Here is a 25,879-nt window from a genome sequence, read left to right as displayed (position 1 = left end):
GAAAAGGAAGAGAAAAAGGAGGAGGTAGAGAAAAGGAGGAGGAGGAAGAAGAGTGAAAGGAGGAAGAGGAGGAGGAGGAGATGCTTAGAGGGGGAAAGACTGACAAAAACAAGCAGAAAGGTGATCATGGGAACAGCAGTGGCAATCATACAAAAATCTTTTTACCAAAAAGCTACTTGAATGTTTACCAAAATGTTCAAGCTTACCAAAAAAGAGGCACTGTTGGACACTAAGGAGAGAGCATAATGCAGATGAGGATTTCTTTCTAATAATGTATGACCCTCTACCATTGAGCTCTTGATCTGCATTACCTAGGTAACCATTTTATTTTTAAATTTTAATTTAATTTTTTAATTTTGGTGTACAAGCTGTAACATTTCATTTCTCTTAAAATGTAACACTTTGATTTTCCCCAAATGAAAATGCCTCTTTGGAGCTATAAATTGCTGTCTTCATTTTTTTCTATTAAAATTTATTTCAGTTTTTAAAAAAGCATTTTAAAAGAGAGATTACCTCCAATTTGCCCTCTGTATAAACCATACATAAAAAATTGCACATTGTCTCCCCAATTAGAATGTGAGCTCTTTGGGGTGGGGGAGTGCAATTTTTGCCTTTCCCTGTATCTCTAGCACTTACTATGGTGCCTGGCTTATAGTAAGAACTTAATTAAATGTTTGTTGACTGACAGCAGCATCATCTTTTAGCATTCATTCATAGAGATTCTCTCACTGGACCCTTGCTGAGCTGCACAGCCCCAAGCAACACTGTGAAGTCCTTGAATACTTGTTTCTGGGGCTCTCAGTCTGATGCCTTATCTCCTCCTTAATCAATCAGCTGGCTGTCCCCTCTGTAGCTTCCACTCCAGCCCCCTTAAATCTTGCCCTCTGAAAATGGTGGGAGATTCAAAGCTCAAAGGATGAAATTCTGAAGGTCGAATTTCAGAGAACAGCCATCATGGAGGCTGCAGGACTGGAGAGTTTCCAAAATTGTTCTCTATAGAGGATCACTGAGTATGCAGTCTAATTGAAAGGCACTATACCCTGCATGTTGTTTTCCCACAGAGAATGGCAGAAGATCCCAATAAAGAAACTCTGACTTTCTACGGTGAGAGGGTTACTTGGATTTCTCCTGTAACCCTAAAGGAACTCTTGGAGCTGAAAGTAAAGTACCCTGAATCTCCTCTTGTTGTGGGAAACACTTCAGTGGGTAAGTAGACTGAGTCCAACAACAACAACAATAATAATAATAACAAAAGAGCTCCATGTTCATGTAGCCGTTCCAATGTACAGGGCACTTTCCTTGCAGCAACCTAGTAAGGTGGGCAACAGAGGTGTGATTATACCCATGTGAGCTGAGCTCACTAGATGATTGGTTCATGGTCAAGTACCAAGTACTAAAGGATGACTTTACAGTTATCCTTTCCACAGCGCCATGTTGTTGTGGTTTGCAGTGCTGGGAACCCTGAAGTGCAAGGGTACAAGGGGTCTGAGAGAATTCAACCACTCAAGCCTTCTTTCAGTCAGAGTAGGGAGGTTTTATTATAACACTGGTTAGGCGGCAAGATTCTTAGTAAATCTGCTATTGTGTTGCCAATAGGAGCTGGCAAGATTCTAAGAATCTGCCCAATTTAATGGGTGTAAGATTGGTCCTTATATACAAGAAAAGACAGTGAGAAGATCTGGATGGGATTAAGGAGTGATAAATTGCCTGAGGTGGTCCAAGTGCAGACAATGAAAGGAGTTGTGTGGTCTGGGTTGGGTAGGAGGGCGCTACAGTGAAAGAACTATTGAAAGGATTGTTGAGTATCTAGGTAGACCAGGATGGCACAGATGCCTCAGGAGCATGCCAGGGACTGGGTTCAGGGGCTGGGTTGTGTGGGAGAGTTCAGGGTCCAGGTCCCATGGCTCCATCTCTGCCCGGGGATCTGGAAAATCTGCATAAATTTTTTTGGCCCTCCAATCATACTAGAGAAGTCTGAACTTTTATGGTATTAAAAGATAAAATGGGGGCAGCTAGGAGGCACAGTGAGTAGAGCACCAGCCCTGGAGTCAGGAGGACCTGAGTTCAAATTTGGCCTCTGACACTTTACACACTTACTAGCTGTGTGACCTTGGGCAAGTCACTTAACCCCAATTGCCCTGCCTTCCCTCCTCCCCCCCCCCAAAAAGATAAAATGCATTGATATTATATAATACTATACATATATATTATGCATTCCTGAGTTTCTAAACTTTTTGTGTGTTGTCTGCTGGTTTTCACGTGTCATCTACAGCTTCCACAAAACTCTCCCCAAATTCCCATTTAATTTCTTATGCTAACCCACTATATGTTGAAATTGCAATAAGGAAAGTCATGATGTAGAAGGGACAACTGTAACCTCAGGAGTCCTAATTCCAAGGGCAGTTGAGATCCCTGATAATTGCTCAGTCTGTGACAATGAACTGCTGCTAACCAAGAAAAAAATGAAAAAGAACTAAAAGCTCATTTTGTCTCCTACTACATCTTATGCCAAAATCTTAACTTAAGAAAAGAATTTTTTTCCCCTTAACCTCTCTGAAATGTGTTGCTCCTTTAGGACCAGCTATGAAATTCCAAGGACATTTTCACCCAGTTCTCCTCTCCCCAGCCAGAATTCCTGAGCTAAGTATGGTGACTGATACAAATGATGGTGAGTTCCTAGAATATTACTGAAGATGACCACACTATATGGTAACTTCTGGAAATCAGTTTTGCTGTGATGATTCATAATTTCTTATCTCACTTATTCTTTGGATCAAAGGTATTATTATTTACCTACAGAGCTGTCCTGTTCTCACCAAACCCACCAGACCCAACACTTACTATTTCCTTCTCTGCCTAAAGAGCCAAGACATTGACTCATTACACTGAATTCAATGAAACTTTAATGGCAACCCTAGGAAAGAAGTAACAGTTGTAGAAGAAATTCAACAGAGTATAAGGCTTAAAAAAATCCCAGGTGGCTTTGGGGAATCTGAAGAACATTTGGATGTCTACTCTAGTGCACTCTGCTTCTCTCTTTACAGGTTTAGTCATATTTGTAATATCACTGTTGATCTTTTACATTCTCTCTTGTTGGCAATAACTATGAGTCAAATGTGTTTGTAGCATCATGCATCCTTTCCTTTAAAAAAAATAACCATAAGGGCAGCTAGATGGTGCAGTGAGTAGAGCACCAGCCCTGGAGTCAAGAGGACCTGAGTTCCTCAGATACTTGACACATGTACTAGCTGTGTGACCTTGGGCAAGTCATTTAACCCCAATTGCCCTGCCCAAAAACAACAAAAAAATAACTATAGCAATCTCCCTTCTCCATTCAAAAAATCATCTTCTTTCAAGACCTAGTTGAAGTGCCACTCTTTCTGTAAAGACTCCTTCTCCTCCATCTCCTTTGCTGATTCTTCATCCATACTCCACCCTTGACTGTGGCTGTTCCCCAAGGCTCTGTCCTTAGGCCCCCTTTTCATTTCTATACTATTTCTCTTGGCAACCTCATCAACCCCTATGGGTTCAATTATCATCCCTATGGAGACGACTCACAGATCTACAAATCCAACATCACCAAACGCCTATTGGACATTTACAAGCGAATGCTCTATAGACATCTCAAATTGAACATATCGAAAACAGAACTCATTACCTTTCCCCCCAAACCCACCCTTATGCCTAGTTTCTCTATTTCAGTCAGTAGTACCACCCTCCTTCCATTTAACAACCTTGGAATGATCATCGACTCTTCACTCTCCCACCCACCTTATCTAGTCAGTTGCCAAGGTTTGTAGATTTTCCCTCCATAACATTATTTGTCCACTTCTCTCTACTTACATGGCCATCAGTTGAGCCTAGGCCTTTATCACCTTTTGCCTGGACTATTGCATTATCTTCCTAATTGCTCTTTTTTCCTCAAATCTCTTCCTTCTTTGAGCCATACCCACACAGCTGCCAAAGTGATATTCCTTAAACACAGGTCTGAAAATGTACTGAAGGCCTTCCTCTATTAATATCTCACGAGAACCAGTTGAACATTCTAAGGATACTCAGATTGCTAATCTATCCTCTTTTTATTTATACTGGACTGTCTCATTTCCTTTTTGTGATCATGCATTTCCAGAACGGTGTCTTGTACACCGCTTCTCTATCGTTGGTAATATGCCAGAACCTACTTACAATCACCATGAATCTGTCCATTGTCCCTTGGGTCATCTACAAGTACTAAGCATAGTAAGCGATTAATTGTGAACTGAACTTTATAGCATAACTTTAGCAGGGAATAGATAATAAATTCTCTTTTCTTTCATTTGAGACCACAACCAAATGGTTCCTTCTACTCATAAATAAGAATTTTTGCTTGAGACAACAGGTATCAATGACACACTCAGGGAGGATAATGGGAGGAAAGTAGGCAGACTGGGATACCAATGTAAGGGTAGGGGTACAGAATCATCCTTGGGGATGGTAGGTTACTATTTTAACTATTTGTTCTTGCTAACTAGGTACAACTCAGGTTTGGCTGGTCCAGGAGGCCCCCAGATGTTAAACATTGATGGTGAATGAAATTCACCATCTTTCTGTACCCAGCTACCTTTACTCTTGTCATTATTTTCATCAAAAAGGAAAAATCCTGGATACCTCTTGCCTTGGTCTACTGATGGGGGACATTAATCCCAATCCCTGCATGAGAACTTATGCCAAGGAGGAAAGGTCAGTGAGGGCAGGAGCTTAACCAACCCAACTGTGACTAAGCAGATTTGTCCCCACTTCACGAGTGGGAGTGGGAAAAGGGAGTAGCAAGAGGAACCAGCTCTCATTGTGGGATCATATGTAGTTGGAAGACAGGGGCACAGATCCTCATCTGCCTCTTTTGGTATCCTAGACATCAGATCTTTCATCCCATTCTTCAGGGATGATAGGCAGGGACAAAGGGCCAGGATCCCCATGAATCAGGAGGAGGGTTAACTCTGTGGGTTTTTTTAATTAAATAGGTTTTTTTTTTTCATAAAAATTCTCTCCCTCCCATCTCCCCTTTTCCATCCAATGAGAAAGAAAGAAGAAAATCTCTTGCTATAAACACATATAGTCAAAGAAAACAAATTATTCCATCAACTATGTCCAAAAGAAGTCTGTCTATACTCTGAGTCCATTACCTCTCTAGCAGGAGTCAGGTCGCATGTGTCATCACAAGTCCTCTGGAATCATGGTTGATCAAAGGTTCTAAGTCTTTCAAAGATGTTTTTACAATATGGTTGTCTTTATATAAATTGTTCTGGTTCTGCTCACTTCATTCCACATCAGTTCATAAAAATCTTCCCAGGCTTCTCTGAAACCATGCCCTTCATCATTTCTTATAGCACACTAGTTTTCAGTCCTATTTCTATATGACAACTCACTCAGCTGTTGCCCGATTGACAGATACCCTTGCGATTCCCAATTCTGCAAAAATCCCTGCTACAAATATTTTGTACATCCTTAGAGTTTGTTTTGCTTAAGACTAATCCCCCACCTTAATCTACCCTCCCTCTCATTTCCCCCTCTTCCTTCTTCCCTTTCCCTTCTGTTTTCTTGTTGAGTGAAATATACATTGAGTGAAATATGTGTGTTTGTGTATTCTTTGCTCTTTTTATCATTTCAGATAAGAGCAAGGTCAAGTGTTCCTTGCTTTCCCTACCCCTTCCTTTTTGTTTGTATAGACTTATACCTGCATACTTCAACTATGTGAGACATTTTTCCCCATCCTTTCCCCCTCCTATTATATTCCTCTTCCCCTCTTTTTTTTCTTCTTTTAAGAAAATCAAAACAGAACCAAACCATTCCCAGACTCTCTATCTAATAAGAGTCCCTCCATGACCACTGATGATCATAGCATTCTGAGGGGACACATACATCATCTCCCCATTAAAAAGTTCACCTTGTTTAGTTCTTCAGCTCTGGTTTTTCATCAGAAATGTGTGGAGGTCCTCTATTTCATTGAAGATCTAATTTTTCCCTGTAGAATTACATTCAGATTTACTGAGTAAGTTATTCTTGGTTTTAAGCCTATATACTTTGCCTTCTTGAATATCATATTCCAGACTCTCCCCTCCTTTATTATTATGGTTTGCTACTAAATCTTGCATACTAAATTTGACTCTGACTCCTCTGTATTTGAGTTCTTTGCGACTGCTTGCCATATTTTTTCCTTGAGCAGGAAACTCTGGATTTTGGCTATACTGTTTCTCAAAGTTTTTATCTTAGAGTTTCTTTCAGGAGGTGACCAGTGAATTCTTTCTATTTTTATTTTTCCCTCTGGTTCTGAGAGATATCAGCAGTTTTCTTTTTGTGATTTCTTGATATATTTTGTCTAGTTTCCTTCCTTCTTTCTTTCTTCCTTCCTTCCTTTCTTTCTTTTTTTGGTCATATATTTTGGGTAGTCCACAGATTCTTATTTTCTCTGCTCAACCTGTTTTCCAAACCAATTTTTTTTAATAAGATGCCTTATATTTTCTTCTATTTTTTCAATCTTTTGACTCTTTTAAAAGTTCTCATTTTCTCATGGAGTCAATAGTTTCTATTTGGTTCATTCTAATTTTCAGGGAATTTGTTGCTTGAGCAATGTTTTGTACCTTGAGTATTATTCTACCAAGTTATTAATCCCCTTTCCAAATCTTACTTCCATAACTTTTATTTCTTTTCAATTTATTCCTCTACTATTCTCACTTCATTTATAAATTTTAAAAAACTTTTTTAAACTCTTGCTTTATCTTTTCTAGGAATTCTAGGTGAACTTGTGCCCAAGCTATCTTCTTCTTTGAGGCTTTGTTTGTAAATGTTTTAGAATCTGTTTCTTGAGTGTCCCTATCATCATAATAGTTTTTTATAGTGGGATTCTCTTTTTGTTTGCTCATTCTTCTAACCTACTTTCTGACTCTGGACTTTATATTGTACACTGTGAACCTTTGGAAGGAATGTCTGGGCTGAGCTTGAATCCTCTAAGGTCTCACTGCTGCTTTTTTAGAATATTAGGTGTTGTGTTATTCCATGATAATGAGTATTTATATAGCACTTTAACACTTGCAAATCACTTTACAATATTATTGCATTTTATCCTAACAACAACCCTAAGAAGTAAATGCTATTATTATCCCCATTTTACAGATGAGGAAAATGGTAAGTGACTTCCCCAGGGTCACATAGCTAGTGTTTGAGTCTAGATTTAAACTCAATTCTTCCTGACTCCAGGTCTAACACTTTATCAACTGTGTCATCTAGCAAGTAAGAATCTCAGAGACAGCTGAGGGTGGGGACCTGAGAGCTTCCAGGGCTCCCAAAATAGTTTGATTCAGGGCAAAGTCTGATCACTGCCCTCCTGGTCTGAGCTCTGCAAGTTCCTGATCTGGGTTTAGGTCTGAGGAACATATCTGTAGACTTGACCCAGATAGACTACCAGTAAAGTGCTGCTGGACTCTGCCACAATCAGACAACTGGAAAGCTCTGCAGATTCAGGGTGACAGAAATGTAAACCCCTCTCTGGTCTGGTATTCCTGCCCTGGCTATCCCTTCACTGGCATCAGACTGGTCTGGAGGCTGGAACTGAAATCCTACCTACCCTGCTCCTGGGGTAACACTTAGTCAACCTAGCTGCTACTTGCTTCTGAACTTGCTTCCTGCTTAGTACACAGCCTAGGGTCCATAGCACTCCTCTCCCTGGAATGCCACCTCTAGGTGAAAATCTCCCACTCAGTCGCCCAGAACCTGTGACTCAGAACTGAGTATTGAGTAACAGAGCTTCCATTTGGAAGCTATTCCTATACTCTAGACAAGGTCATGCCCCTCTGTGTTTAATCTGGCACTGCTTTTTGCCCTCATGCACGGCCTATCCCTGCACTAGAATGCACCACCCTGTTATTCCTGGCTAGACCCCCATCTTCACTGTCCACAGACCTCTTTGCCTCTCTCCCTTTGAAGACCTGGGCTGTAGATGTGACTCACCGTGACTCACTTTTTTTTCTTGGATTTCCTGATGATGACTTCGTCTGGTGCATTTTTAGGTATATTTAAAGGTCTTGTGAAGGGAGGGCTTAACTATACTTCTTCTTGCTATTTTGTCATCTTGGCTCTAACTCTGGGTTAGCTTTTGGTAAAGGCACTCCAGAAACCCACACTATTAAAAGTTCTTTCCTAAAAACAAGAGTGACTAACAGCAAAGGCCCTACTCAAGCCCAATGCTTGCTGCTGAGGTAGCCCAAAACTTTCCCTATACTCCACCCCCTGCCCAGGTACTGAGATCATTCCTGGCTTTAAAGTTTAAAGATCAATGATTCTCATCCCAATGCCCAACTCTAAGTGCCCAGGGTGTTGGGGGCTGCTGTGAGCTGAGAAAAGAAATATCACCTAACATTCTATCATTTGTAAAATTAGGGTCATGGCAAAAAACCAAGAATGAGCAAACACTATCGATCCATCATGACACCCATCAGCAGGTCACTGTATTAGACACCATGAGAAAGAGCAAATTAAGTAAAAGCTTGCAGTCCCTGACCTTAAGGAACCAATAATGTAATGAAAAAGATTAATAGTCACTCTAATGCTGAATATTGGTCTATCTAGGATTTTATTGATAATAATAAATTTCTTAGATTATGTCCACATAGGTCCAAGTTAAACTAAATTGGAAGACTCCACCAAGATTGAAAACCATTAAAGGGCTATATTATTGTGAGCTATTATTCTTATACCTTTATGAAAGTCATCTTTATGGAACTATTTTTGGTATATAGTAACCAAAATCAAAGTATGGATGATCTCTAGTGGTTTCCATCATATAACTAAGAGAAAAACTACTTTTTGTCACACCAGCAAGAAACATACCTCAGTTTCAGTAGAACACAATCAGAAGGATTCTAGTAATTAGGAAAGAATGAAATGTGAATGTACACAAAGAGAATTTTACCTGTAAGGTGGAGTATCTACATAGGTCAAAAGGAAGTGGAGGTAACCAAGTGATATAATTCAGGACCCAGAATGGATTATTTCATTTGAATAGCTGAATTTGGTCACCCATGTTTATCAGATTAGCCAAAAGATTGCCAAATGATACTTCTCTTACACGAACCTAAAAGTTCACATAAAACAATGAAAGTTTTTTTATATTTTATTTTTCCCCAATTACACATTAAAACAATTTTTAATATACGTTTTTAAGTTTTTAATTCCAAATTCTATCCCTCCCTCCTCCCTGAGATGGCAAGCAATCAGATATAGGTTATACATGTATAAGAATGATGAAAGCTTTTAAGGAAAACTTTACTGAATTCTTTTTAATTTCTGAATGGATAGGCTCACTACAGTTTTTTGTTAGCCATTATCAACTGGGTCCTTACTATTACTAGGCAATCTTTTTTTTTTTCTTCTCCAATTATTCTCTTCTGTATTTTACCCAGCAAGTGTTCCAATTATTTGATTCTCTATTGAAATATCCAATACCAAAGTAGATTCCATAGAATATAGTTACAGTGTAGGGGGAAAAATCACAGAATGTCTACAAATAGACCTCAGGAACCACCTAGTCCATAAAAGGCAGCTAGAGCTGAGAAGTGGAGGGTGGGGAAGGGGGGTATTTGAGGAGGGATAAGGAAGGAGGAGGCAGGGAGCATATGGGCAACATGGTTTGGAAGTGGTTGGGACTTGATACAATTGCCTAGTTCCAGGCAAGATAAGGAGGAAAAAAACTCACCTGTGAGAGCCCAGTGTTCCAGGGACAAAGTCTATATTAAGTTGGGTTAGTATTATCCAAAAAATATAAACGAATAGGGTTAAGACTTACATGAAGTGACGGAGTGAAGGAAAGGATGATCTATACCCCAACTACAACAATGTAAATAAGCCCAATGATAAAAGTAACAAAACCCGGATAAATATATAGAAAGAAGTTCAGAAGTTATATGTCTTCGACATAGGATAATTTTGATACTGTTTTATTAAAGTTAATGTAAGTTTTTTTTCTTTTTAAACAGACTTTTTTTAAAAAAAAAAAGTCCTTTAGAGACATTACAATCATTCAAAATCATTTTTCCTTTAAACATTTTTCTTGATTATGTATTTGAATACTTGAACTTGTTAGTGGAAATTAAAATAAAACTTATTATATTAAAAATGCACAGAAGGCTCCAAAATCAGCAAATAAAACTACACCCATTTAGGTGTATATTATAAAACATGCTTCATAGCATTTTGTGTCTAGAACAAGTTACCACAAAGTTCACTCTGTGTGATCTTTATTTACCACCCATTTAAACACTATCTGATTTCATGCCCTATATTTACAAGGTGACAGCTGTGCATGGCGCAGCACGGGAAAGTTGAAAGAGAACTGGGCTGTGAGTCAGGAGAGCTGAGTTCTAGTCTCTACTGTGCAATTAACTTGCTCTGTGACCTGGGGCAAGTCACAACCTATCTAGGCCTTGGTGTCCTCATTTGAAACTAGGGGGTTTGACCTGTATCTCACTACTAGACCCAGATGGCTCCAGAGGAGAGAGTGAGGCTGGTAACTTCACACAGCTCTCCCTCACTTAAATCCAATTCAATTACAAGTCATGGTATCACCTCCCTGATGTCATGGTCGTCTTTCAGAATAAAGGGCAAACAACAGCCGGGGGGTTTGAATAAGATGACTTCTAAGGTCTAATTCTTTTTTAATCAATGCTTACATTTTGCTGATGAAAATTATTTGCTTTCAGGGCTGACAATAGGGGCTGGCTGCAGCCTGGACCAGGTGAAGCAGATCCTGACCAATGAAGTCTCCAAGCTTCCAGAGGAAAAAACACGGACATATCGGGCTCTCTTGAAGCACTTGAAAAGTTTGGCTGGACAACAGATCAGGAACATGGCTGTAAGTTCCACACAATAAGAGGGTTGTATATAAAACTGTGAAATTCATTTCATGCTACTTGCTTAATTTTTTTAAAGTACATAATAATTCCATACATCATTTTCAAAAGTATCTTGCTTGTCTATGCTTCCTCCTGAACTTTCTTCTGTTCCCTTCTGTGCATCTTTAGACAATAACCATCTTTTCCCCCATCACTATTGTTAACCTCCTCTCCCACACCCCCACACCCCCCAGGTAAAAGCAAGGAAGAAAAATCCTTGTAACAAATAAACATAGTCAAGCAAAACAAAAGGGCTGGTCATTCTTGATAGGCAATGTGAAATAATGTAATAGATCTTTGTGTGTACAAAGCTAATTGGGCAAGGCATCTGTGCTGCTCAGTCCCCAACCTTTGTGCACTGAGGCCAATGATAGTATGTACAGAGACTATGCTATATTTTCACCCCCTTAAAGGGGTCCCTCTAAATTCAAACCAGGCAGTCAGAGTGGTACTCACACTGCCACTGCTTACCTCCTATGGTAAGTAAGCAAAGGACTCAGCTGCTCCAAGAATCATAGCGTTTCAGAGATAGAAAGTATCTAGTCCACCAGGAGTGGGGAACCTGAGGCCTTGAGGCCACATGTGGGCCTCTAGGTCCTCAAGTGTGGCTCTTTGAATGAATCTAAACTTCACAGAACAAATCCCCTTAATAAAAGGATTTGTCATGTAAAACCTGGAGTCAGTCAAAAGGCCATATCCAAGGATCTAGAAGGCCACATGTGGCCTTGAGGCCACAGGTTCCTTACCTGTGGTCCATTCCATTTTACGGATGAGGAAATGGGACCAAAGACGGGATCTTAGTCTTAAGACTCTTAGATCCAGTTCTGTTTTCACCACATCGGACTCTCCTTGAGCTTTTTGTAAACAAAAGAGAACCAACCCTTAAGCTACAACTTCAATAAACAATGATTAAGCCGTTGTCTGCATGCATACATGTTTGTGTGGGTGTAAACGTAAAAATATGATCGGGCAAAGTGATGGAGACTGAGAAAATAATTTCCTTTGTATTAGTCCTTAGGTGGTCACGTCATAAGCCGACATGGCTATTCTGATCTGAATCCAATTCTGGCTGCAGGGAATGCCACCCTCAATCTGGTCTCCAAAGGTAAGATACAACAAAACTGAGTAAAGCAGTAGACCCAGCTTAAGATAGAGCGGAGGAGGAGGAGGAAGAAGAACAAGTGCTATAAGCTGCAAAGTCCAGTTCTAATTATCTCCTCCATACAAGGCAAGAGTAGCATGCAACAGCAAGCTTTAAGTCCTTTGTGGGATTGAAAGAATAGCTTTCTCCAGCATGCTCAGGATGCACTTAGACTGTACTCCCTAGTGAGTTGAGCCCAAGGGTAGTTAGCAAAGGGTGGGGTGAAGGAGAAATAAGAGAGTATGCACTTCTCCCATGTCTTAGTCTTCCTACACACCAGGGGAACAGATAGATAGATAGATAGATAGATAGATAGATAGATAGATAGATAGACAGATAGACAGATAGATAATTACTGAACAACACAAAGCTTACAGTCTAGATAGTGGATAAGCCACATACACACAGATCTTTTCTTGTCCTTTGAATCACATACAATTTTGATTCATTTAAGATTGTAGTGTAAATACACAGGAAACTATAATATAAAATAATATAGTATATGCTAAGTGCTTCAGAGAGATTTAAATTAAGTACCCTATGAATAAAATTCATGGGAAATAATCATCACTGATTAGTGGGGTCAAGGAAGCCTTCCTTGTTATGGTTCCCTTTTACAGTTGACATGTACATGTTCTTTTAACTTGTTGCTACTCTTGAAAAAATAAATGTTGCTTTCTTTCCCCAGAAGGAAGACGTCAGATTCCCTTAAATGAACATTTTCTTGCTGGTCTGGCAAATGCAAACCTGAAGCCTGAGGAAATTTTGGAGTCTGTGTATATACCTCATTCTGAAAAGGTAAGAGATAGGAGGTCATTTTGATGGAGTTTTCCTAACAAACTTTAATCTCAACTTTTTTTGAAAAACAAATTAGACAGAAGGAAGAACAACTTTGTAATAAAATCATACAATATCATGTGCATATCATATCAGTCATTGCCCCGATGCAAAATGTCCATAGTTGTGAGAGCAAACAACGAGGCTTGCTTTGGGAGCAATAGGTCTGGAAAAACCCATCTGTACTCTCTTGCCTCATTACTCTTATGATCAAGGGCTACATTACTGAGATGGTGATTAAAAGGATAATATCTGGTTATAAAATGAGGTTTCCCAGTGAAAACTGGTCCATATGGTGAACAAATACACCGTTTTAGCCTTATCAATGGCATGCTCTGACCAACCAAGGTAAACGGCCCAGATAGCTATGCACACAAGAGCTCACTATGTTTTCTAGGATCTTAAGCCAGGACTTTATTAGAATCATAGACTTATAATTGGTTGACTTTAGAGGTCATCTAGTCCAACCCCCTCATTTTACAGATGAGGAAAGACTCAGAGAAGGCCTTTCATGTTTTTCACACATTGAGAACTTTGAACAAGATGATTTCCTTTTGAATTAGTGAGTAGAGTGACAGATATGAAATCAGGAAGCTCTGGATTCAGATCCTGCCTTTCAAACTTACTAGGTTACTATATGACCCTGGACAAGTTCCTTGACCTCTCTTAACTTCTGTTTCTTCTTCTATAAATGAGAGTGTTAACCTCAACGACCTCGAAGTTTCCTTCCAGCTCTAAATCGATGATCCAATGGATGGAAACTTTTCAAATTCTTTCCTAGTCAAACGTCTGTCTGTGTACATAGCTTACATCCTCTAACATTCTCTGATCTTCTGAGTCCTCCCTGTTTCCCAGTTAGGTGTTCTGGGGCTTCTCTCATCAGCAGAGGATGGTCAGGAATGGGCAGAACCAAGACAGCTGCAGCAGCTCGAGAGAATCTTGCACTGAGAGATTCCTTTAGTTAGCCACCAGCTACAAATTTCTATAGGCTCCTTTTTAAAGAAGGTAGCACAGTGGATAAGAGTGTGGGTCTGGAGCCAGGAGTTCAAATCTGGTCTCAGACACTTCATAGCTGTGTGATCCTGGACAAATTATTTAATCTCTTTTTTGCCTCAGTTTCCTCATCTGTAAAATGAGAGAATAACAGCACCTACCTCCCAGGGTTGTTATGAGGATCGAATGAGATAATATTTGTAAAGCACTTAGCACAGTGCCTGGCACATAGTAGGTACTATATATGATCATTCCCCTTCCCATTTAAGATAATTGGGAAGAAAAAAATTATTTTTTACCCACAAAAGAATTTGACAGATTTCACTGTACTCAAAGCAAGCTGCCTAAAAAATTACCAATCTTGCCAGGGTTTTGGCTATCCTTATGGAAGGAAGGACTAGAAGAAATGATAGGGAAAGGAACTGGACCTGTAATGTCCTTAGTATAGGGAATTCCCAAATGAGGAAACTCCTTCCACCAGTGCAGGTACACTCGTCTCTGAAATTTACAGTCTTAAAGTTGCCTAGAGCACTGAGAAGTCAAGTGACTTGCCTAGAGTCACACAGCCAGGATTTGTCAGAGACAGGACTTGAACCCAAGACCTCCTGGCTCCGATTCCAGCTCTCTGTCAACCGTGTCTATACTGTCTACGATATTTGGGAGTAATAACATAATTGAAACTGTTTCCTAGAGTTTATTTTAATAATTTTCTGTGCGAGAGAATGTTGATCACTGGGAAAACATAGACTGTGACATTGTAACGTACAGTACAACTGTCTGGGTATCCTTGTGAGGGGCTGGTGACCACTTAAATAAGTGAGTAAATAAGAGAAGGCAATAGAGCCTCTCTAGAGTCAGATGGGCCTGAGTTCAAATCATGCCTTAGACATTTAGCTGTATAACGCTGGGCAAGTGGCTTAACCCCTCCCAGCCTATTTTCTTCATCTGCAAAATGGAAATAATAATAGCACCGGCATCAATCAATCAACAAACAATTATTAAGCACCTACTGTGTGCCATCGACATCTGAGGGCTGTTGTGAAGATCAGGCAAATTAACATAAGTGAAGCGCTTTGTAAATGTTAAGCGACTCTTAGGACTAAGAAGTCTAAACTGCACTTCTTTGCTTTGACACATCTAAAAATCCCAACTGATTTTGTTTCCACAGTGGGAATTTGTGGCAGCATTCAGACAGGCCCAGTGTCAGCAAAACGCCTTGCCTGATGTTAACTGTGGAATGAGAGTCCTTTTCAAAGAAGGCACAGACACCGTCGCAGGCCTCAGACTCTTCTATGGAGGCATAGGATCCACCACTGTCAGTGCACAAAAATCCTGCCAGCAGCTGCTAGGAAGGTACCGTGTGTGTGTGTGTGTGTCTGTCTGTCTGTCTGTCGGCATTTCTGTGTGTCTGTGTGTCTGTGTGTCTGTGTCTGTCTGTGTGTCTCTCTGTATGTCTGTCTGTGTCCTCAAAGTGAAATAGACCAGCTTCAGTAACAACAAATGATGTAAACAGTCACAGGTTAATAGATACAGAGCTAGAAGAGACCTTAGAATTCATTTAGACCAACCCCCACTTCTTTTTTTTCAAATAAGACCCAGAAAGTTAAGTGACTTGCCTAAGGTCACATAGGTAACAAGTAGCAGGTCTGAGATTTGAACCAGTGCCTCTGACTCCAGACCCAGACCCCCTCTTTTCATCGTGCCTTGTTCTTTCCATCAACGAGTTGTCATTTTGTGACTACAACGTGAGGATGAACTTAACCCTTCTATTTGGTGCACATATACCTATTACATTTCAACAATTTATTAAAAAAATAGTATCCATAAAAGTTCTCTACTAATAGAGAGTGGATGTTTTGATTCAATTTGACAGTTTTATTTAGCACCAACTACATATCAGGAGGGGCAGCTACATGGTGTAGTGAATAGAGTGCCAGGCCAGAGTCCAGAAGACCTGAATCTGAATCTATTCTCCGACACTTATTGGGACTCAGACCTGGACAAGTCACTTCATACTGTTTGCCTCAGTTTCCTCATCTGTAAAATGAGCTGTAGAAGGAAATGGCCGACCACCCCAGTATCTTTGCCGAGAAAACCCCAAATGGGGTCATGAAGAGTCAGACACGACTGAACAACAAAATATGCAACTAAATGTACTAGCACTTCAGGGGATACAAAGACAAAGAAAGGTGGGTAACAGTGTCGTAGGGAAGGTTCTAAACTCAGAGTCAAGGTTCAAATCAGCCTCCAATGCTTACTAGCTGTTTGACCCAGTCAAGGGCAAGTAATTTAACCCTTTCTGAGTCTGAGTTTCACCATCTGTAAAATGGACATAATACCCAAACTACTTACCTGGTAGGTAGGCAAGGAGACTTCCTAATACGGAGGAAAGGGTATTGGATTTAAAGTTTGGGGTTCAAATTCTTACTCTATTGCATCTCTCTAGGCCTTGGTTTCCCCAACTGTACAAGAAAGTATCTTGCAAATATTAAAGTTTTGTTTGTCAATTATTATTATTAAAGATAAGCAAGACAGTCCCTGTCCTCAAGGAACCAATAAAGGACAAAACATGCATACATAACCATGATATAAGGAGAATTTAAGTCATTAGAAAGACACAAAGTGCTATGGGGAAAAGGAGGAAAGAAATATTCTCTTCCCCTCCCCATTCCTTGTCACTCAGGCACACACACACACACACACACACACACACACAATCAATTAATTTAGGGGTATAAAGGAAGCCTTGCAGGAAGAGGTGACATTTGAGCTAGACTTTGATGGCTACTTCAACAGACTGAGATGAGAGGAAGGATATCATAGGTAAAAGAAACATTGTAGGTAGGTGAGAAAGTGTGGGATGTGTTTGAAGAAGAAAAAAGTCTAATTTGGCTAGAACAAAGGCTACCCCACGGCCAGACCACAGGTCTTGAATGCTAAGCTAAAGACCTAGGGCTATTAGTAAAGTACTAGAAAATTTCAAAGAAAAATATGTAAAATGGGTATACATCCAGTAGATCTTCATTATTTGAGGATTCCATATTTGTGAATTCACCTACTCACTAAAATCTATTTGTAACTTCAAAATCAGAATTTGTGTTACTTTCAGGGTCATTCATGAACATGTGCAAAGCTACAAAAAATTTAAATTGCCAGCCCCACGTTCCCAGCTGAGGTTAAATAAGGCAATGTTCTGCTGCTTGCTTCAGCTCCCTTACTGAAAACAAGTGACTTTTTAAGGGTCTATTTTATGCCATGGGGTTTTTTGCATTTTTATGGTATTTGTTGGTGATTTTGCTGTTTAAAAATGGCCCCCAAGGATAGTGCTGAAGTGCTATCTGGTATTCCTAAGTGCAAGGAGGCGGCGATGTATCTTACAAAGATAGTATATGTGTTAGAGAAGCTTCATTCTGGCTGAGTTATAGTGCTGCTGGTCATGAGTTGAATGGTCATGAATCAACAATAGGGTTGTGGTTATTCAGCTGTGTCTGATTCTTCATGACCCCATAGACCATACTATCCATGGGGTTTTCTTGGCAAAAACACTGGAGTGGTTTGCCATTTCTTTCTCCAGAGGATTAAGGCAAACAGGGTCACACAGCTGGTAATTGTCTGAGGCCAGATTTGAACCAAGGTCTTCCTGATTCCAGGCCCAGCACTTTATCCACTGAGCCATCTCACTGCCCCATAATAAGGTTCAACCAGAAAAAAAAGCAGAGGAGATTTGCCTATCTGTATGTGAAACCACTCTGGAAAGTGCTAAAGTAAATGTGATGACCAAAAGCTTAGAGAACCTAACCCTGTATTCCCCTAGGAGCAATGGGTCCATATTTGCTAATTCAGTGTTTATAGCAACTTTATAGAAAGTAACTACTTCAGATGACAAGAATCAACTGTACTTACTGCAGTTCTGATGAAGGAATTATATCATTATTCTATGATTAAATTTTATATAATGTTAATTATACCTAGTTGAGTTACCACCTTTTATACCAACAGTAGACTAAATGTGGTTTAATGATGATTTATTGGGCAAATCAACAAATTTCCAGTCCGACCTTTGGGGAAAGGGCAAGGTGGGATAAGCTAAATCAACATCAAAATTGTGGGTCCCTATCCCCTCCTCTCCCCATAACATGCACATTATATCGGACTCCTTCAATGCATCTTGTAACCAAAAATCAACTCCCATCTTGAATTTAGACTGAGTTCCCTCTAGGTAAACACAGTATCCAATTCTGTATTATTTCAAGGTATATAGAAAAAGGCAACCTTGTATTAAATACTGGCTCTGACACATACTATCTGTGTTAACCTGGGAAAATCACTTAACCGTTTAGGTAACTTTCTAAGAGTATAAGTTGGAGAAAAGGTACTGACCTATATTAGATGGAGTTTCCTCATTAAGGAATTTCCTATGCTAATGAAGTCATAGACCCAATCTCTATAGACCCTGTCTCTCCTCAATATCATCAACGTTAATCATATATTCACATATCTCTTAATTGGTCAGAGCAGTAGAAGAGGGCTGGTGGAGTAAATAAATGTTCCCTTTTTGAAAAGTTCTAACAAAATTGTGATTCTAAATTATAAAAAAATTTTAAATAAATAAAATGTATCTAAAAAAATTACACTTTTGCTACCTGGCATTCTATAGCACATGTTTCATTTGGAAATACAACTTAGTTTGCTCTTTGTTTTTCCCGGTACCAGGGGCTGGAATACATTGATACTGGATGAAGCTTACAGGCTGATCCTGGATGAAATTTCTCCCCCAGGCTCAGCTCCAGGGGGAATGGTGGAATTTAAAAGAACCCTCATTATCAGTTTCTTCTTCAAGTTCTACCTGGAAGTATTACTAGAACTAAAGAAAATCATAAAGATGATCCCTCTCACAGTGAGTGCATTGGCTTATTATCATACTTTGCTGACATATACTTACAGGCTTTCCTACCATTACCTTCCAAGATTTATTAAGTGTGAGTTGAGCTGTTACTTCTTGTCAGTAGCCAGGCAGTCTTCCTTTAGAAATACTGTCCACAATACTGGCTGGATTTCAAAATATTAATGTCTTCTTCCTTCCTTTCTTCCTTCCTTCCTTCTTTCCTTCCCTCCTTCCTTCCTTCCTTTCTCTTTCTTTTTTTCCTTCCTTCCTAGCAAATGGAGAAAGTTATCCTTCTCCCACTAACACCTCAATACAATGAATCTATAAGATTGGCTAATTTTCACCTTGGAAGGCCAGGAGAGCTTGACCCTGGGAAAATGTAATAAAGACAGAAAAGACAGAGAGATAAAAGGAATAAGCACTGCAGAAAGGAGTCTTGTATGTTGGGAGGCAGCATAGCATAGTGGAAAGATTGCTGAATTTGGAATTAGCTTCCTACACTGGGGCTTCCTGGCCCCTGAGCCCTCTGCATCTCTGGGTTAGTATACCTATTCAGAATGAGATGTGTGTGATGAGTCAGCCTAGGCTCTGAGTGAATAGGAGAAGGCAGCTGAGTTTCTCTGCAATTTTACCAAATGCCTTTTGTATTCATTTAGCGTGGGGTGGAGCCATATGGCATTAGACTGTCATGGCCTGTCCAACAGAAAAGTTAATATTGATGTGGATATTGTTGCCAGAACAAGAAGTATAAGGGCAAGGAAGGTGTACACACATGTACAGCATTGAAACAGATGGCAAGATGTTGTGCTGTCCTGGAAGGTAATTTAATGGGAACCAAACCACATTCTGAAGCCAGCCAAATATAGTGGGTTGAGTGGGCTCACCTATCCCATTCAGGATGGCTTAGACCCAAGGAGGAGTCCCAAGGCTGAGTGGATGAACTCCCAGTGGGGAAGAGGGAAGGGAGAAGAGGTATAGAGGTCAGATCCATTAGGTTGTTATTCCAGGTGTTTGAGAATATCAGGGCAGAATGAAAGTTGCCTGTGTTAGGTATTGCATGGCTTCCTTCCTTTTTTTTCTCTCACAGATATTTAGCCCTTCCTAGGCCCTTGATACATTGTTAAAGTAACAGAGACATAATATGGTACACAGCTTGACTTGCGCATAATTAATATCTTTATTTTTTTAATCATCTTTCAGAATAACCATCGATATCCTGACTTCTCAGAGAAGTTCCTAAGTGCTCTGGAAGAGTTTCCTGTCACAATATCCAGAGGAGTCCAAGAATTCCAAGTCAGTGATTTAGTCAATCAAGTGGTTGGTTAACAAGCACTTATTAAGCACCTTTTCCATACCAGGCATTGTGCTAGGCGTCTGAAATACAAAGAAAGGCAAAAGACAACCCTTGTTCTCAAGGCCACTTGATCTAATAGGGAAAACAACATCCAAATAACTATGTACAAATAAGACATATACAAGATAAATTAGAGCTAATCAACAAGAGGAAAGGCACTAACATTAAGGGAAACCAAGAAAGGCTTTTTAAAGAAGATGGGATTTTAGCTGGGACTTAAAAAAAAGTTAGGGAGATCAGGAGACAAAGATGAGCAGTCAGAGAATTCCTAGCATGGGAGACAGCCAATGAAAATACCTAGAGTCAGGAGATGAAGTATCTGGTTCAAGGAACAGCAAGGTGGCCAGTGTCACTGGATCACAGAGTATATGTAGAGGGAGAAGGGGAGTAAAGTATAAGAAGACTGGAAAGGTAGGAGGGTACCAGGTTGTGAAAGACTTTGAACTCTAAACAGAGGATTTTCTATTTTATCCTGGAGGTGATAGGGAGCCACTTGGCAGCTAAGTGAAGGATGGATTGAATTAGGAAGAGACTTGAGTTAAGGAAACCAGTCGGAACGCTATCCAGGAGTGAGGTGACAAGGGGATAGTCTAGGGTCGTAGCAGTGTCAGAGGAGAGAAAGGGGCATATGCTAAGAAGGTAGAATTGACCAGACTTGGAAACAGATTGGAAAATGGGGGCAGGGTGAGAGTAAGTGGTCAGGGATGACACCTAGCTTTCAAGACTGAGTGACTGGGAGGTTGGTGGTACCCTTGATAGGAAAACTGGGGAAGGGCTTCTGGAGAAAGATGTGTTCAATTTAGGACATGTCAAGTTTAAGATGCCTATAAGACATCTAGTTTGAGAAGTCCAATAGGCAGTTAGAAATGAGAGCCTGAAGTTTAAGAAGGAGGTTAGGACTAGATAAGTGGATCTGAGAATCATCTGAACAGATAATAATTGAATCCATAGGATTGATGAGCTCACCAAGAAAAATAGAATAGAGGAAGAAAAGAAGAGAACCCAGGACAGAGCCTTTTGGAATGCCCACAGTTAGTGAGTGTGGTAGATGATGATGATCCAGAAAAAACAAAAAAATGAGGAGTGATCAGACAGGTAGGAAGAGAGCCAGGAGAAGAATAGTGTCACAAAAACCTAGAGAGAAGAGAATATGAAGAAAAAGAGGGTGATCAACAGTACTGAAGGCTAGAGAAAATTGTATTTATTTCTTTTAAAAATTATTTTATTAATAATTATTAATTTTCTTTTATTAATTATTTTCTTTTGTTAAGAAATAAAAAAAGCCTTTCCATAACATAGTATAATAGTGTGAGAAATGTGGTTTTGGGGATCACTGGACTCCCTGAGATTGTGAGAAAATGCGGTTTTGGGGATCACTGGACTTCCTAGGCAGGGCCAAAGTTCTGAGGAAGAACCCTGTGATAATCCCTAAGGAAGGCTGCGCAGACCACAGCACTCCCAGGGGAAAGCCAAGTGGTAGCCGCCTCCCTCTTGATCTGTGGGGATTACAGGACTTCCTAGGGTCAGACCCTAGGAGAACCCAAGTGATGGCCCCTTAGAACAGCAGTAAGATCACAAGGCTCCCAAGACAGGGCTGGAAGATCCAAGTGATGTCCCCTTAAGAAGGCTGTGCAGACCACAGGGTTCCCCAAGGGAATCCGGAGTGGTAGCCCTCTTAATACTGCAGTGGGGATCACAGGACACCCCAAGGCAAGATCCGGGAGTAAGCCCGAGATGAGCTTCTGCTGCTCATTGCTTCCCTTCACTTGACCTTAGAAAGATCCATGTGATTTTCCCATTCTCACCCAAAGAACTCAGGACCAGAGTGGGCAGGAAAAAGCATTTTATTACGCTCCCCAAGAGAGCGGGTGTAGTGCTCACTGGAACACTCACACTGATACAGCTGCAGGAGCAGGGGTAACCATTCCCTCCACTCATGCTAGAGTTATGGTTAGTTTACAATCTTTATTTTTTACATAGTTTTCCTAGGTTATACAGTTTATATAGGTAGGATAATAGGGATACAGAAGCAAAAGTGAAGTTAATTGGATTTCCCTTGTCTTAGTTTAGGATTAAACTACATTTTTTTACTTCCCCTACTTTCCCTTTTTAACATATGCAAATCATGCAAATCAGTAGGCCTGGATTCTTGACCAAGACCAGACCCTAGATAAGCTTGAACTGGTTCAAGCAGTTTGGCCTCTCTAATTCCCTAGACTGCCTTCTCAAAAAACATGCGCATGTGTACAAGCCTCTGACCTCTCACCTGACGGACCTTGAGGCCTGGTTTCTGCTAAAGCTGGGGTGGGGGGGGGGAAGTACACCTTTAGTTCTGTGGAAACAAAACTCCTCCTCCCATTTCTTACACTTGGAAGAAAAAAAGATGATTGTACATGAAACTACACATCTATTATGTACAACTTGCTATTCCTTTTAAATATATAATAAAGTTAACATACAACTTTCTTTTTAAAAATTTTTTCTTCCCCCCCCACCATAGAGATAGCTACCACAAAAATATGTGTGTGTGTATATACATTCTATACATACATCTATTTATCAGTTCTTTAGATGCAGATAGCATCTTCCTCCATAGGTCCTTTGTAGTTAATTTGGGTATTTATAATAGTCAAAATGACTTTGTTGCTCAAAGTTGTTCTTAAAACAGTATCACTGTTACTGTATGGAACATTCTCTTGGTTCTGCTGATTTTGCTCTTCATTATTTCCTGCAAGTCTATCCATGTTTTTCTAAAATCAATGGGCTTACCATTTCTTATAGCACAGTAATATTCCATCATGATCACATACCACAACTTGTTCAGCCATTCCCCAATTGATGAGCATCTCAGCAATTTCCAATTCTTTGCCACCACAAAGAGAGTTGCTATAAATATTTTAGATCACATGGGTTCTTTTCCTGTGCTCTTAATCATCTTTGGAAACAGACCTAGTAGTCGTATAGCTGGGTCAAAGGAGATAGGCAGTTTAGTAACCTTTTGGGTATAACTCCAGATTGCTCTCCAAAATGGTTAGATCAGTTCACAGTTCCACCAACAGTGAATCAGTGTCTCAATTTGTCCACATCCCCTCCAACATTTGTTCCTTTCCCCTTCAATCATTTTAGCCAATCTGATAGGTATAAAATGATACCTCAAGGTTGTTTTAATTTGCATTTCTCTAATCAGTAACGATTTAGAACATTTTTTCACATGACTATAAATTGTTTTGATTTCTTCCTTGGAAAACTGCCTGTTCATATCCTTTGACCATTTCTCAATTTATTTATTATTTATTCCTTGGAAAGCCACTTGCTTTTCATTTTAAAATTTTAACTCTCTAGCTCCTATTGGTATATGGCCTTTTGAAGGGGTCAAAATTTTTTAAACTAAAATGCAAAAGTTTAAGATCAAGACTGGCCAGAATATACTACCCCATGTCTAAACAATTTGATATCAGGATCTCCTGAGGTCATCCTGTCCTCTCAAAAAACACCCTCTGTACTCAGCTCTATGAAATGTGAATGAGACATCAATTTTCTTAGCTTAACCCCTCAGAGCCTCTTTCCTCCTCTGCAAAATAGGAAATAGTAATACTTAGTCATTTATACCTTAGTATGAATGTATTTATCTGATTCTTTCCTTCAACAGATTTTGATAGGGGTCAGATATGGGGAAGAACATATGAGGTGGGGAGGAAGCAAGTAGATAAGACTGAAAGGGGAAAAGGCACAGAAAGGGGAAGGTTGGGGCACCAAAGACCAGCTTCCTCTATTTCATCTTACTGGTCTTATCTAAGCTATCTGTGAAATAGCAAAAGGGCACTGAAACTCTGGACTTAAATTTTCATTGTGTTGGTTATAATTACATTAAGACATTGTAGTATATGCTCCAAGTCTCAAACCACAGGGTCATGAGAATTCCTTATTAGTGTTTCATCTGTATTTATATTACAGCATCCTATTTCTGATAGTTAACCTGATATAGGGCAAATATGTCACCTCCTCCTCTTGACATCATTGGCTTCCATTAAGAATTAATTCAACCCAACCCACCCCTGCCTTGTGCAAGAGGCCTTTTCTGGTCCCCCCAACACTTGAGCCTTCCCTTCTACCTTATTTCTACTCTGAAGGATTACCTTCTTTCTACTCTGTATGTATCTTGTATTTACCTATTTGTTCACATGTTGTCTCCCCAATTAGAATATAAGCTTCCTGAGGGAACTGTTTTTGTCCCTCATTGTGTGCCTAGTGCTTAGCACAATGCCCAGCACATGGTAAGTGCCAAATAAATGCTTGTTCAATCCATTGGTTGGCTTCTTTTGCTGAATCATAATATTCTTTTTTTCTTTCATTTCTTTATTACACTCAATGCTACTAAAAATATTTGGGTATTATATACAACCTTTCCCTCTGTCTTTGACTTCCTTGATTGGTTTACATGCCAGTTGTTAGTATGATTGGGTCAGAGGATATGTCCATTTTAGTGACTTTTCTAGTATAAATCTAAATTGTTTTCAGAACAAATGGATGAATTTACAGCTCCACCAACAGTGTATGTTCCCACAGACTCCACACTATTTACTTTTTTTATTTTTTGTTTTCCTTAAAAGCTTTGTAGCTTGGTAGTACCTAAAAGAACTTCTCCCCCCCACCCCACCCCCACGTAATAGTATTTTATTTTTTCCAAGTACATGCAAAGATAGTTTTTCAACATTCACTTTTATAAGATTTTGAGTTCCAATTCTTTTTCTCCTTCCCTTCTTCGCCTCCCTCCCCTTGCCCAAGATGGCACAGCAATCTGATATAGGTTATACAGGTACAATCATATTGAACATATTTCCATATTAGTCATGTTGTGAAAGAAGAATCAGAACAAAAGGGGGAAATCCCAAGAAAGAAAAAACAAAAGAAGTGAAAATAGTATGCTTCAATTCAGACTCCATAGTTCTTTTTCTGGATATGGATAGCATTTTCCATCACTAGTCTTTTGGAGTTGTCTTAGATCCTTATATTGCTGAGAAGAGCTAAGTCTATCATAGTTAATCATCACACAATGTTGTTGTTACTGTGTACAATGTTCTCCTGGTTCTGCTCACTTCACTCAGCATCAATTCATGTAAGCCTTTCCAGGTTTTTCTGAAATCTGCCTGCTCATCATTTCTTATAGCACAAATGTATATACCAATGCTCAGCCATTCCCCAATCGATGGGAATCACCTCAGTTTCCAATTCTTTGCCACCACAAAAAGAGCTACTATAGATATTTTTGAACATGTGTGTCCTTTTCCCTTTTCTATGATCTCTTTGGGATACAGACTTACTAGTGGTATTGCTAGATCAAAGGGTATGCACAGTTTTATGGAATAGTTCCAAATTGTTCCCCAGAATGGTAAAATCAGTTCAGAGCTCCACCAGCAATGCACTAGTGTTTTTCTTTTCCCCCATCTTCTCCAATATTTATCATTTTCCTTTTCCATCATATTAGCCAAGGTGGTATCTCAGAATTGTTTTAATTTGTATCTCTCTAGTCAATAGTGACAGAGCATTTTTTCCTATGACTATAGATAGCTTTAATTTCTTCATCTGAAAACTGCCTGTTCATATCCTTTTGACCATTTATCAAGGGGGGAATGATTTGTATTCTTATGAATTCGACTTAGTTCTCTATATATTTGAGAAATGAGACCTTTATCAGAAATAATGGCTGTAAAAATTGTTTCCCAGTTTTCTGATTTCCTTCTAATCTT

At 39.6% G+C, this 25,879-nt stretch overlaps 1 protein-coding gene across 1 annotated transcript in view; it reads left to right on the top strand.

Annotated features, from left to right (window-relative positions):
- LOC118847145 (aldehyde oxidase 2-like) overlaps window positions 1-25,879 on the top strand; it is a gene marked incomplete at its 5' end in the record, with an annotated part of 102,820 nt that overhangs the window by 14,530 nt on the left and 62,411 nt on the right. Inside the window, 8 exons of the mRNA XM_036755733.1 lie at window positions 1,062-1,206; window positions 2,576-2,668; window positions 10,731-10,882; window positions 11,934-12,027; window positions 12,752-12,861; window positions 15,062-15,246; window positions 18,607-18,790; window positions 19,979-20,071. Of these exons, the coding sequence (XP_036611628.1) occupies window positions 1,062-1,206; window positions 2,576-2,668; window positions 10,731-10,882; window positions 11,934-12,027; window positions 12,752-12,861; window positions 15,062-15,246; window positions 18,607-18,790; window positions 19,979-20,071 (1,056 nt within the window). The remainder of the gene's footprint in view (window positions 1-1,061; window positions 1,207-2,575; window positions 2,669-10,730; window positions 10,883-11,933; window positions 12,028-12,751; window positions 12,862-15,061; window positions 15,247-18,606; window positions 18,791-19,978; window positions 20,072-25,879) is intronic.

This window comes from Trichosurus vulpecula, chromosome 4 (genome assembly GCF_011100635.1).
Source record: "Trichosurus vulpecula isolate mTriVul1 chromosome 4, mTriVul1.pri, whole genome shotgun sequence".
Taxonomy (NCBI): Eukaryota; Metazoa; Chordata; class Mammalia; order Diprotodontia; family Phalangeridae; genus Trichosurus; species Trichosurus vulpecula.
The sequence above is the reverse complement of the archived record's forward strand: the minus strand, read 5'-3'. Positions and strand labels throughout refer to the sequence as shown.